This window comes from Hetaerina americana, unplaced genomic scaffold, assembly GCF_022747635.1.
Source record: "Hetaerina americana unplaced genomic scaffold, ioHetAmer1.1.p SCAF_2, whole genome shotgun sequence".
Lineage (NCBI taxonomy): Eukaryota > Metazoa > Arthropoda > Insecta > Odonata > Calopterygidae > Hetaerina > Hetaerina americana.
In genome coordinates this window covers 83,142,708-83,156,833 of record NW_027286763.1, presented here as the reverse complement: position 1 = coordinate 83,156,833, position 14,126 = coordinate 83,142,708, and the positions used below count along the sequence as shown (strand labels likewise).

The 14,126-nt window shown below is 36.0% G+C and overlaps 1 protein-coding gene across 7 annotated transcripts in view; it reads right to left on the bottom strand.

Moving 5' to 3' along the window:
* Positions 1 to 14,126, bottom strand: part of Wdr62 (WD repeat domain 62) — a 446,434-nt gene that overhangs the window by 32,914 nt on the left and 399,394 nt on the right. For all 7 annotated transcript variants that reach the window (XM_071585661.1, XM_071585668.1, XM_071585662.1 and 4 more), the window contains 10 exons: positions 13,334 to 13,516; positions 13,032 to 13,192; positions 12,269 to 12,404; positions 9,939 to 10,211; positions 9,140 to 9,321; positions 8,230 to 8,383; positions 7,958 to 8,095; positions 7,421 to 7,624; positions 5,861 to 6,165; positions 4,685 to 4,795 (listed from right to left, as the gene is read on the bottom strand). In XM_071585661.1, coding sequence (XP_071441762.1) covers positions 4,685 to 4,795; positions 5,861 to 6,165; positions 7,421 to 7,624; positions 7,958 to 8,095; positions 8,230 to 8,383; positions 9,140 to 9,321; positions 9,939 to 10,211; positions 12,269 to 12,404; positions 13,032 to 13,192; positions 13,334 to 13,516 — 1,847 coding nt within the window. The remainder of the gene's footprint in view (positions 1 to 4,684; positions 4,796 to 5,860; positions 6,166 to 7,420; positions 7,625 to 7,957; positions 8,096 to 8,229; positions 8,384 to 9,139; positions 9,322 to 9,938; positions 10,212 to 12,268; positions 12,405 to 13,031; positions 13,193 to 13,333; positions 13,517 to 14,126) is intronic.

The following is a 14,126-nucleotide window of genomic DNA, read 5'->3' as shown; positions in this document are numbered from 1 at the left end:
GGGTCAATTTCTGAATTCTAAAAGCAGAACAGGGGTTGACATCAGTATTCTTAATCCTGATGCAAGTATCTTATTTTGCATTTTGATCAGGATTCCTTATTTATTATTCTCTCTTACCAATTCTTCAATTAAACACTTTTCTCACCACAGATGTGGTTTGGAGGATTTTTTTGGGTAACTAAAGAATACAAAGTACATATTATTGTATTTTGGAAAAAAATTGAAACAAAAAGAAGAATCCCTAAAATGTCTTACACTCAAGGATTTGCATTTGAAAAACATTTTAATGAAAAACTAAGCATTCATTTTAATAGAAAATACATCAAACTAAAAGCAGGGATAAATACGACGATAGTAAAGGGAAATTTAAAAAAAAATAAAATAGCACTACTGGCTCATACCATGTACAACATATTGCTGCACATTAACATGACATTTTGCTACTCAGATTTTGAGATGGTAAAATGCCATACTGTATTTATGCGTTCCTACATACGAGGGTCATCCGGAAAGTAGTACCCGTTCGTGAAATAAAGACACAAAAGTAAATATTAACAAACATAAAAAATTTTATTTGAAAGAGGATACTTTAAACTACTTCTCAACATAATCTCCAAGCAAATTAAGGCATTTGTCATAACGTGTGACAAGTTTCTGTATTCCTGCTGCATAGTCCTTCGCCGCCAGCTCATTGAGATACGCGAGGGACCCATCTTGCACAAATGTTTGCATAATGCAGATGGTGTTTAACAATTTCATGAACAATTGTTCGAGAAACATTGGGAAAATGCTCACAGATGTCATCAATTGTGACGCGCCGATCGTTCCTCACGAATTCGTCAACTGAGCTCACCAGTTGGTCTGTAATGACAGATGGTCTCCCCGAACGCTCATCGTCGTGTGTGTTCCCCCTCCCCATGTTGAAGTTGCGACACCACCGCCGAACAGACGACTCGTCCATTACATTGTCTCCATACACCTCCTTTAATTGGCGATGAATATCACATGGGCGAACGTTTCTTGCATTGAGGAATTTAATCACTGCCCTCACTTCACAACTGGCGGCGTTCTCAATTTTTTTAAACATTGTAAACAATCACAGAAACAACACAGGCAATGCTAGCGTCACGCAACTTGGCTCAGAGAAGGCAGACAAGCCACTGAAGCTATCTGACCTCGTCCAGCGGCTACTCGCGTCGTCAGCACTTCATGCGGCACGAACGGGTACTACTTTCCGGATGACCCTCGTAATTACAGCGTATGCACACATGTATTTTTTGAAGAAGCTGATATGAAAGTATTTTATACTGACCAAAAATAAGACCAACTGAAGTACTCGAGATATTCTCCATAAAACTAAAACAACTCAGGACTATCGCATTTCAGTGAGAATAATGCATAGAAATGAAACAAATAACTTCGTAATTCCATGCACTTCATTTAGAACACGACCTAGGTTTCGACTTTGGATGTCATCGTCAAGTGGTCTTCAAAGAAGACAACTTTGTATATATTTCTTCAGAGTGAAATGGAAGGTGGAGGGGTAAAAAAGTTAAAATGTAGAGGTGAGGGAAAGGAATGGTTAGTACAGGTTTCAGTTTCAATCATTGACTGTTCATGAGGATTTGATTGATGGGGGCTACCACATCCTGAGCGAAGCACAATGTGAAAGAGTAGAAGATTTTGGAGGGGGGAGCGGGAGGGATACAAAATTTTGCTTGCGAGTTCATCCTTGCAAAGGACATATTTTAAAATTCTAATTGCTCCAATGCATCAAGTTATGGCCTCATACACTCCACTCCTCTTGTCTTTGAGAACTCTGTCTTTAGCATGGGAGATTGGTTCCTAAGGCATGAATTATGGTAAAAGGCAAATTTAATTTTTTCTACTAAAGACAACAAAAGAGAATAATGTAATAATGACTAATCATTATTATCATGACTGATCTCATTTCAGATGTTGATCCAGGATGTGATGAACCTACATGGAGTTAAGGTAGAATGTTTTGATAAAATGCTCCATGTACTCTCCTCAAAAAGTAACAAGGGTAACTAAAAGTAACTAAACATTGCCTTCCAAATAATAGATCTATTCCAGGCTAAACATAGTGGAAACAAATGAATATTAAAAATCACTAGTTCTCATTTTGTTGAGCTCAGAACGATGGAATGAAGTACTATATATAATTGGTTATATGCCAATCTTAAGTTACAAATTTGAATGAAAAAAATCAGTCTGCCTATACACTAGAGTGGTTTTATAGCAAGTTTAAAAAATGCTGTTATTTGAGATTTGAGTTAAACCATCTACAAGGCTGCATTTTACTACAAGGCTGCAGATTTACTGTCATTACCACTATGAAAGAAGAAAGTCATATAGATGATTATGGCCAATGTATTGACATAACCAAAACAAATATAGATTATTTGCAACAAGATAACCACAGTTAAAAATAAAAATATGAGGGTAAATTTCAGCACTAGCGCAACGAGCTTCTCGCATAGTTATAGGTAATCCTTTATGAGTGAACAGGTAACGCATCAGTGCTCTGAAAAGATCAGATAACAAAAGGTCTGTAGTTCAGATGCCTATCTGTTGCTGTCATGTGTGGCGATATGTGAATATGGAAAACACTGAGATTCAAGCAGTGATTAAACACTTCGTAAAGAAAGGTAAGAAAGCAAAGGATATTCATTCCGACTTTGGGAACATCCTGGGGAACTCTGCTCCTTCATATTCAACTGTTGACAAGAGGGCAAATGAGTTTAAGTTTGGTTGGGGCAGATAAGATGATTATCCGCGTAGAGGTCAGCAAAATGTGCCACTAACCCAGAAATTATTGTTGACGGTGCATAAAATGGTTATGGAGGATCACCAACTGTAAGTGCAATGATTCACTGAAGCCGTGGGGATGTCATGTGAACAGGCATATCACATTTTAATTGTAACACCAAACCAATACCACGTGAATCATTAAAAACGATAGAAACGTGGAAAACAGTGATAATCAATGGCAGGGAGCTTCAGAATAAGAGTAATTATTATATGTTGGAAGGCAGTTTTTGTAGAAATCATAAAAACTGGCACTACACCATAAAAATGTGTTCAAAGAAATGTGAAGGTTATGTTGAAGGGTAGCAGATTAATTGCACTTTTATGGGAATTTTAAAAAACGCTCTTATATTCAATGCAATTTTTTCATTCCCGCACAATGGACAACTCATGGTTCATACATAGTATTGATCCAGGATTTTTAAAACCATTTTTTTAACAGCCCACGTGATTTTACTGACTGAGATAAACTCCATAGAGTCTAAATACAATAGGCATTTATTTTATTATGTCTTATTGTGTACTTTACTGGGTATTACTTTTATTTATGAGAATGGCACAAAAATACTCACTCAGCTTCGATGTTCAGATCATAGAATGTAAATAGTGTGGGAGGAGGGACTATACTTGGTGACCCAAGAACCTAAATTAACAGTCACATTACCCTCTAATGAAATGAGAGCAGTCATAACGAAGCTCCAAATTGTGAGGTCTTGCATGACATTTTTGAGATATCAGACAATACACAATTTTTTAAGGAAATTATTAAACTTTTTAAAAATTATTCTATTTAAAATAAAGAGTAAATACCTATAATAAGTTCATGCACCACTGATAAGCATACAAATGCTCAAATTACACAAAGGCTATTCTATTTGTAAAGTTTAACATGTTTTTGATGTAATCAGGTTTTGTTGATCGCCAACTATATAAAATAATTTCACGGTACACTTTTGCAAATAGTCATGGCTAGGTTAATCCCATGATGCCTTTTAACACTGGATACACCCAAGTGAACACTCAATATATCCTCTGCGTTATTCCAGAACTGCATTTACCTTGGTAACTGATGTCCAAGCGTGCTGAGGCATTTATCGTAAGAGATGAATATGAAGAATTGCTACAATAATCTTCAAGTTCATGACTATGGTAGTCACCAATGGATCTAACACCAATATTAAAATTTGATCATATAATTACTAAATAACACCAAAATGCTGATCCAAAATGCATGGAAGAACCATTTCAGGATACAGATAAACATAACCTAATTATCCATATTCCATCATTAACTTTTTGGGAAACATGGGCTACATGCAAACCTTAAAAAAGATCACAGATTTAAACTGCATATTGGGCAAAGCTGTTGTATAATATGCTAGAGACCCAAATGTGAGAAAACTCAAGAATAAGCAAATACTTATTGGATTGTGGGAAGTCATCAACGGTGGCCAGTTGTTAAAAAAAAAACACATCACTCTTCAAATTGACTAAATAACCACTCTTGTGAAAATAGTAATTCATTAGACACACTGCAGCTGGTCACTTATCAAACTGAAGATGCTATTCCCTTTTCCACGTCTAATTATAATTTTATGACAGACAAAGAATACAACTTATTTGTAGATTTCTGCATAATAATAGACTTAATTACAACATATTTTTACGCACTGCAACATTAAAAAGTGATCGAAACGCACAAAACTAATGTTTGCAACACATTTAAATATATTGCATTTGAATATTTCTAAGGGGAAATCAGCAAATAAGTGTCCACTCTTCAAGAACTCAGGTGCTGATCTTGCCAAGTACACTTGCAGAAAAGTGTAGACACAGAGGAGAATATTTCTACCTGTAATCTGGTTCCTCTATACTATTGGCATTAGGATCCAAGAAGTCAGGTGGGGGTGGTCCAAATGTCTCATTGTCAAGGTGGTGACCATTGGGCATTGGAAGAGGTCGCCTGGTTAGAATGATAAAATATACACTAATAAAGCTACACAATTTAAATACTCCTAACATAAGAATAGCTGCTTGTTACCCATGAAAATTTGCATTCCAAATAAATGCACTAAAAAATTGAGAAACAAAATGTATGAAAACTGTTTTATGAATTCTTTGGATTTTCCAAACACAAAACAAGTTCAGTGCACTGGATTCAATAGTGCTGTCACCAACATAGAATCGAAAAGATACACTTTTTCTAGTTTTCCAGAAAAAATTCATGATATCCAGCACTAATACACATTAATTTTTGAATGATTCAACTTCCAAAGAATTTACCTATCAAGTAACACCTAAGCAAGGCATAACACAGTCAACATCCATTCATCAACTAATATTTCCTTCAATTGCTTAAACAAAAGAATGGTAACTGATGACTGTAAATGGTGATGAATATGCATACTTCAAAAGCAAAACACTTAGAAAACAGCAAGTAATCATTACACTCACATCTATTACATTACCATGCATTTATAAGTAATTTCAATTTCAGAGAGGATTCACTACAATAAAATAAGTTTCTCCATGGAATGATATCAAACATTTGATTGCATTTGTAGCAGATCAAATAGAAACATTTTATTTTGTGTACTATACTTTACCTGAAAAAATGTACAAAAAAATTTGTTCCGAGGCACATGCAAATGGGTAAGAGCAAAACAATTAACATGCCAAATATTGATTGAACTTATAATAGGTAACACTAATGATCCTGGAATTCGTCTGTCTTTGTGAATTTCACAAAAATCACAATCACTCATCACATCACAAGCAAAATTATACTATTAGTTAGTACAATAAAAGGGTTTTGTAAGAACCGTTGGTAGGAAGGTAATGGGGGAGAGAGGGAGCATTTATTCCAAAATAATCAAAAACTACAGAAACACACATCCACTAATCTCCTTGAATTTTCAAGAAGATGGACCTTCACCAAGTTTTTTTTAAAGGATTTCTTGTTACATATACGTAACATTGATGTGGATGTAACTAGATCCAAAAAACCTAACATTCGCATTTCACTCACTTGATGATAGGAACATGAGGTTGCTGGGGACCAGATGCCCTCAAACCATGAGCTCTGGCTGCTTGCTGCGATAGACGTGCATGGACAGTGACAGCCATGTCATGAGGCAGGCGCCAGACAAAAAGACAGCCATCCCCGGAAGCTGACACTAGTCTCCGGCCATCATTTGTGAAACGCAATCCAGTGGCAAGTTCTGAATGGCCCCACATTGTTGCCATACACTCACCAGAATAGTAATCATATATACTTAACGTTTTATCAGTACAACTTGTGGCAGCGTATATTCCACTTGCATCTAAAACAACCTGTGAAAAATACAAATGTAAGAACACTGATTAATACCACTTGACCACTTGGGATCGGCATTATTTTACTAACAACAAGTCTCACTATGGCAATATACTATTGAGACAAAACAACAGATAGAGAAATATTTAAAACAGGCCAGCTCAAATGAACATATAAGAGGTGTAATTTAACTGCATCAATAGCAGTGATATCATAAGAACTAGGGAGCTACAGCAATACATTAGTTTCCCAGGCCAATAACCTCTCCCTTTGGGAAAAGTAAAATTCAAAGCCTTCTGATGAAAGCAATAAAATTTTTCACGCTTAAGATGCCCAGTTTTAAGGAGGGCAGTTTTCCCAAAACCACATGCCAAGTTGATAGGGTGCCAAGTTGCTATATGTTACTACATATGAGGCCTACATAGAATGAATGGAATTGCCAGCTCCTGTTCTCATGGAGATTGTCAAGAAGGGGCATGGAGGGAGAAGGAGAGAAGAAAGAAGATTAAATGAGAAATTTAGCTTCAACTTTCTGCAGTGATTATTACTCAATCAGCCAAAGAGAGATATGAAGCTGGCAGAGCTGAACCAAAACAACTTCCTGCTTTCAGAATCAGAGGCTGGGGAGGAGTTGAGGGAAGGGAGGCAGGTAGATGGCCCTAATCAGCTTTCATTACATTAAAGAAAGCCTTCAACTTAGTCCAATAAAGCGAAAGCAAGTACATCATTGTAATACACAAATACATAAACGATTTCCATGCACTACACATATGGATATGTATGATTAAATTTTAGCATTAATTGATGACTATTGCTCAATCTGGAATAAGCATGCAAACCAGATGCCAATTTAAAAACTTTCATAAAGTGTGTTTGTTGTGCAGCTTGCCATCCGTCAACTAAAATGCTACCTTCCAAATATATGATATTATGAGTGAAGAAATTTATTGGCAAACATTGAATTAATTTTCTATCGATATTTAAATAATTTTTTTCACTCACTATGACGAGTTCATGTGTTATATTTTCCAAATATTTGGATAAAACAAAGTTGATTGACTGATACTGGGCATATATGAACAAAAACAAACAAATGGCTGCCGACGAATTAGCAAAATTTTGGCTTAGGTCAAGTGCATCAACATACGCTGACTTGATGTGCTTACTAAACTGATATTACCCTGACTTAGCATGATGAAAAGCTTATTTTTAAGGTAAAAAATATTTCCAAGCAAATATGTCATTATGCAATAAAAATGTCACCACTCTTACCTTTATTAGAGATCCATCTTCTCCAACTGAGCCTTTGAACGTCTTACTATGCTTCCCACTGCCGACATTATACACACGGATATTCCTATCCTGACAAGCAGTTAGAACATGCTTCTGCCCAGAGTCCACCTCCATGTCATAGAGAGTAGTCTTTCCAGCAACATTGTGACCCCTTGAGAACTGCCATGGGTTGTCTGGGGTCCCCTGTTCAATCACAAGCAGTCATCATTAAATTGAAATTCATAATTTGGAATTTTTTGATAACTTTGACACATTGATATGCCATAAAGCACATTTATATTATGATAATATGTGTGGGAAATCCCATGAAGCATATGCCTATCAGCTAAATCTATGGAAGGAGCAAGAAGAAAAATATGGAAATGTGGGACAATTATTCAAAAGTTCAATGGACTATTGGATTCTGATACAACTCTTCTGGTTAGTTATCAGGGCTTCAAAATAGGTTTGGGTAAACCAGGAATTTCCTCACAATTCATTTGGTAGTCAAACTCTTGACTTTTGGGATACACTTACAGATGACTGAAGTTGCCTAAAAATAATGGACTTGTCCGCACCACATGAAACCATTTGCAGTTGACCGTGCATGTTGAGGAACCTAACAGCCGTGATTGATGATGAATGATCATCCAAAGTCTGCAGGAAGTTGTACTCCTGCAAAAAGGGAATTTCCTGATAAAGATCCGGGAATATTTTCAATAAAATGGCCATGAATACCACAATCCTTAGTTGGATGCACCATTAATAAACTTGCAGAAAAATGTAGGGGCATTTTTAATTGCTCTTACCTCATCCACACTAAATACATGAATAAGCCTGTCCCTGGATGCAGAAGCAAGATAGCGATACCCAGAGTCTGGCCTCGTGTACTCGAGACATAGAACCTCAGCATCATGTGCCTCAATCCGACAAATCTCATCCAAACTATGGAGATCATGGATTCTATTAAAAAGAGAACACACAATTGATAAGCAGCCCTTGTGGTTATGACATCACTTAAGAATCTCATTTAAAACAACTGGAATTGTACTTTGAGTGAATATCAAAATGTAAGCACAGAATTTTCCTGAGTAAATCATGGATTTTGATTTTTTAATTATTGTCCCTCGTGTAATGAATTCTTGAGATTCAACTCTAATTAATCTTGAGGGATGTCTTCAACAAGAATTAAAACTCATAACATGCAAGAAATTAATAAATTATTTGTAATTATGAATAGAATATGATACATATTGCCAGCATCAGAATGAATACTGTTAAAATCAGGTTTGATAATCATTGAAATAAGTTCATTTGTAAGATCTTAAGATTTTTAACTAGCCAGGCAAATATGCAGATCTATTCAAACTGAATTGTGATATCAAATATCTGCAGTATAACAATGTTTACAATCCATTCTCAATTAACTGCAGAGCTCAATATATGTATTCCACCTGATTCCTTCAAAACAACCAAGATTGCTTAGTAATTATGAAACTTGGGTAATACAGCGCACTTCATTTGCTAGCCAATGAAAGTTTCCATGATTCACTTACCTGCACAGCTACGGTTCGAGTTTCAAATTCACAACTACTCAATGCAATCATTACAAAATTTCAATACATATATGCCTAATGGTCCAAAATCCTCATGTTACCTGTTAACTTCTTATGTAGCCAATGCCGAAAATAGCCAGAGTTAAACAAGACAACTGCATACCTTATGTTTCCTGCCCTATCTCCAGATGCTAAATGCCTGCCATCGGGGCTAATTCGTATTGACCGCACACCATTTCGTCCATCATATGATGTATCAGATTTATCAGTGGATCCAGCAGCTGACAGATCAAGATCTTTCAGATAGGTCAGTTCTTGATCTACATACACCACTTTCAGCAATTCCTGAAGAAGCAATCGTCTAGTATTATAGTCCAGTAAATACATGTGTATAAAAATGCCAAATTAAATTAAAACTGGTTAACTTTACAGCATTGATAAATAGTTTCAGAGAATATTAAATTTGAAAAATCTCAACCTGATCTTCTACTCTAAATTAAATAAATGCACATACTGTCATAATATGATTTCAATCAGAAATAAATCAAAATACTTCTGATAAAAAGAGAATTACTATTAATTTGGTAACTTATAGGGATTAAAGGAATTGAAGAGTAAACGAAAGTTGATACATATAATACCGAGGAAATTCGTGAACTACATATCTACGATTGAGACAAAAATCAAGAAGATTCTGAAGAAATCATTTCTGTACACCAAATTATAACAGAGAAATCTGGTTTTAAACATTATTTACATTTGATTCACCCAGCAAAAGAGCAACATATTGGTACCACAGGTGATTTACTCACCAGCATAGAAACACTTAAAAAAAAAAGATTTAATTCATTTAATTTTCATTTCATTGAAAGCCCTCAATTAAAAAGGTGAAATAATCAATAGCACCACCAAATATTAATGAATATGCACTTCATTTTAATCTAAAGAAAATATGAACATACATTGCTATAGATGTTCTTCTGGTAGGCTGAATCATTTTGCCCAGCGGGGCTTGATGATGAACTACTTCCCAAATCAAGGTTCCAGAAGCGAATTGTATCATCGCTGGAGCAGGTCACGAAGGATCCTGGGGGCATGGCTGGGACAAGCGGTGCTGTTCCACCCTTACCTCCACTTCCCTGGCCCACAAAATCTGAAACCCCACTCAACTGGGGGTACATTTCAACACCCCAGATGCAGGCAGAATGGAACAGGAATGAGTGCGATTTGCCAACCTGTGAAAGAGAGCATTTTACAGTCAAGACACAACACCAGCAAAGCATCATGAGTTATCTTAGGATTTAACAATGCTTCATAATTATAATCCACTCTAAATCAATGTCCTTTGTGCAAGCATGCAGAAGGCAATTTCCTGCATTAATTAATTTTGCAATCATTCTCTTATGAGCAAAAACTTTATAGTAGTTTTTAGGGGAGGCGACTGACAGCTGAGGTCATTTGCGCCATAAGGAAAGGATGGGAAAGGATGGAGGGTGGAGAGAAACCCAGTGTTGGCTTTCGCCAACTCTTAACGAAAGGCACCAAGGGGTCCACAGTTTAACATCCCATCTGACCGATGGCATACTCACTCAAAGTGCTCTCCACAAAGCACCTCAAGTAGACATAGGAATACCACTGAAATAGATTAGCCACCTTCGGGATTAAAACCCAGGCCCTCTAAGTGGGAAGCCAGTATGTTAGCTACTGCACCATTCCAATCCCCACAGAAATTTAAATAGCTAAGTAACGACAAATTTTATTTCACATTAAAGGATATTAACATCATGGTATTATCGACATACATTTTAACCTTAAAATTATCAGATTTCATGGAATGACTTTGACTTATTGAGAACCACAATGAAAAAGAACTTCAACAATGAAATGGTTTTCCCATAGAAAAATGCCTACAGCAAAACATAAGAGGACTTCATTACAAAGAGTGACCGGTAACTACCATCAAAAGATGTTACCCCATCATTCCAAGACAAGTAAATAGTACTGACAAATGATAGACAAATGGGACACATTTTCTTGAATAAGGTAGAAACTGATGTGCAAAATTGGTATGTTGTACCTTAAGAGGTAAATTCTTTTCCACGAGAATAGGAGAACATGAAAGGTGTTTCATGTACTATGACCCCCAATCACACTTTACTGAACAACCAATGGTCAACTGGGATTAGAGCGATTTCATCTCAGAAGTGGTAGATAGTGCGACCAAAGGTTGGCAGATGGAGTTACTCAACCACTTAGAAATAGTAATGTACAATGTGAAAAAGATATCACCTTCAATAAATATATATTAGGCACCTTACACCCTGAGCCTCCTCAAATATGTTCTTAACAAGAACCCCTCCACCAATCCCATGAGCACCTTTTAAGGGTTGTTCCCAAAACCCCCTGCTCTCTATTTTTGTTTGTCTATCCAATATCCTTAAATCACACCAGGCACACCCACTCCCATTTTTTCTTTCCATAACCCACGCCTCCTTCATGTCCACATCCCTAACCCCTTCAGAGACTAATTCAGGTCCAGAAGTCCCAAATACAAATGCCTCCCCCACCAACCACCCCCTCACCCTCCATTCTGTCCCTTCCTCATGCTTGCTTGTTCACCTTGAACATGAGGATGCTCCTGTGTATTGAAACACATTGTAACCCCCCCGATTAAACTTGTGAAAAACTACAAACTTCATTTTCATTATGGAACATTGCTAAGCAGTAGTAGTAGTTATGGAGATGACCAACTACCGAGGTCATTAGCAGCATTAAGGCTAGACAGGTAATTCAATGTGAATAGGATAGTCAGGGAATGGAGGTAGTCTGGAGAGAAACTCAGGATCAGAATTAGCCTCCTCTCAACAAAAAAAGGCAAAGAGGTCCACAATCTACCATTCCATCCTACAGATGGTGTACTCACCTAAAGTGCTCTCCACAAAGCACACTAATACCAATGAAAAATCCTGCCATTGCCAGAATTTTAACCCTCAGGATGGGAAACCAGTACATTAACCAATGCATCACCCCTATTCCCATTAACCTTGCTAAGAAAGGACTAGTACCAATCTTGCAAATTTTCTTCACAGACATCTTAAATATGCCTATTAGAGCATTGAGCAAAGTCAAGTGCTAACTGATATTGTTCTTACTTTCACATCAACTCACCACCATGAAAAAATACAACTGCTATTGCATGAGCTTGCCCATTTGCAATTACAAATACCATCTTAATAATTGCATCAAATCAATTAAATTACATTTGAAGATAACTTTCATTTGAATAACTCACCCTTTTAATGTCCCTTACATCCCACACGTATAAGCTGTGGTCGTTATATACACAGGTCACTTTGTGGTTACGCTCATCATAGGTCACAGCAATAACATCTGGATATTTGGCATTATTTGGATGGGATGCCATATGACTGTAACATAAGTTCAATAATATTTTACAACTCGGCAAATATGCTAGAGCTTAAATAGTGTATGGAAAAACTATTTCCACAAATGCTTTAAAGAGTTCCATAAAAATATTTAGGAGCACATTAAAACAGTAATCTTACACATAAAATATATCAACACAATACCCCATAAAAGCTACAAGAGGATGTGGCCTGAGGTGTTAGGGCAAGAGCAATTTATGTATAAATATGCCCTTATAGATAAATAGATACATATTTGAACATATACATGAACAGAAAAAATTAGATAAGCTATTAAAAGTAAAAGAAAAATACAATAATGATTAATAATAACTTGAGAATGGATTACTTGTACCAACTTGAACTTGTAGCAACAACTCTGTTAGTAGTTGGCAAGCATTCAGTTGTTAACTCACTCTGATTAGACTTAAAGATGAATTAATGGTAGATTACTTTCGAATCTGCATTAATAAACATATGCATAAATACTTGGAACTAAATAGCAAAAATGCTATGAATGCCAGTTTGGCATTTTATCCAAACAAATTAATTCACAGAGCCAAAGGCACATGCTGAATAACAAAGATACATAGAGAAATAAATTAACAATAATTTGACTCTTTTACATACCTAATACTGAGACCTTTGGCAACATCTACCCCAAGGTAATGAGTTCTAGGGAGTGTTGTGACAAACTGAAGAGTAGATGGACTAAAACAACGAACAATTCCCTCGGCACAGCCAATAAAGATGAAATGTTCTCCCACAGCCATACAGTTAGCACTCGTAGTCTGCTTAGAAAAAAATGGCATAAACAAAATCATAAAATGTTGAAAATATATGCAAGAGATATATAATCAATATTTCTTTCACTCTCAAATAAACTCATTCATGAACAACAAACTTAAAAGCAATCAACTTATTATATTCACCCTTAGCTCCACCCATTTGTCGAGGAGTCTCCTATTGTTAAATTCACACAGCAGACCAGATTTCGTAATGGCATAAGTTGAGTCGGCCATTTCTCCACGGCCACACGCTACATCACAGAAATGATTATTACGTTGCTCTCCTAAGATAGCAGACCTCCCCATCAGGGGAACTGGCTCCTTATACTGCAATGGACAAAAAGAAACCATTAATATGTATAATAAAATTTGTTTGTAATACATACCGTGAGAATGTACCCACTATTATGAAAGAAATTAGCAGAAAATTAGAGTAATTTCAAATGACAGATTTGATGATAAAGCTTTATCTATAAACTTTGATTTCCATGTAACATGAGTCACGTGTGATTCTAACTCAAGATATTAGTTGTAATAACCCCAAATTAGAGTAACTATTGCTAAAATGTTACAAATTTCTATAATATTTAAATTCTATTCCACTCATACAGGATTATGCATGGCGATAATTCATTCTACTGAATAATAACAAGAATAATTATCTGACTGATACTAAGAAAATGAAAAAATACCTATCAGCCTTCATCCCCCCAAATGATTTAAAAGACACCAACTGATTTGTTATACAACTAAGACACATCTAAGGTAAAATGAGGAATGATAAGAAATTCCTCGTGCATGTTTTATATCTCTCTATCCCTGGTATTGCTTATCAAGTTTTTTTTCTAATTCAGCAGATGGAATATTGACAAGAAATCCTATGACACGTGTTAATTAGTGTAAGAATACCATAATTTGAGCAATGTGATGGTTTTTC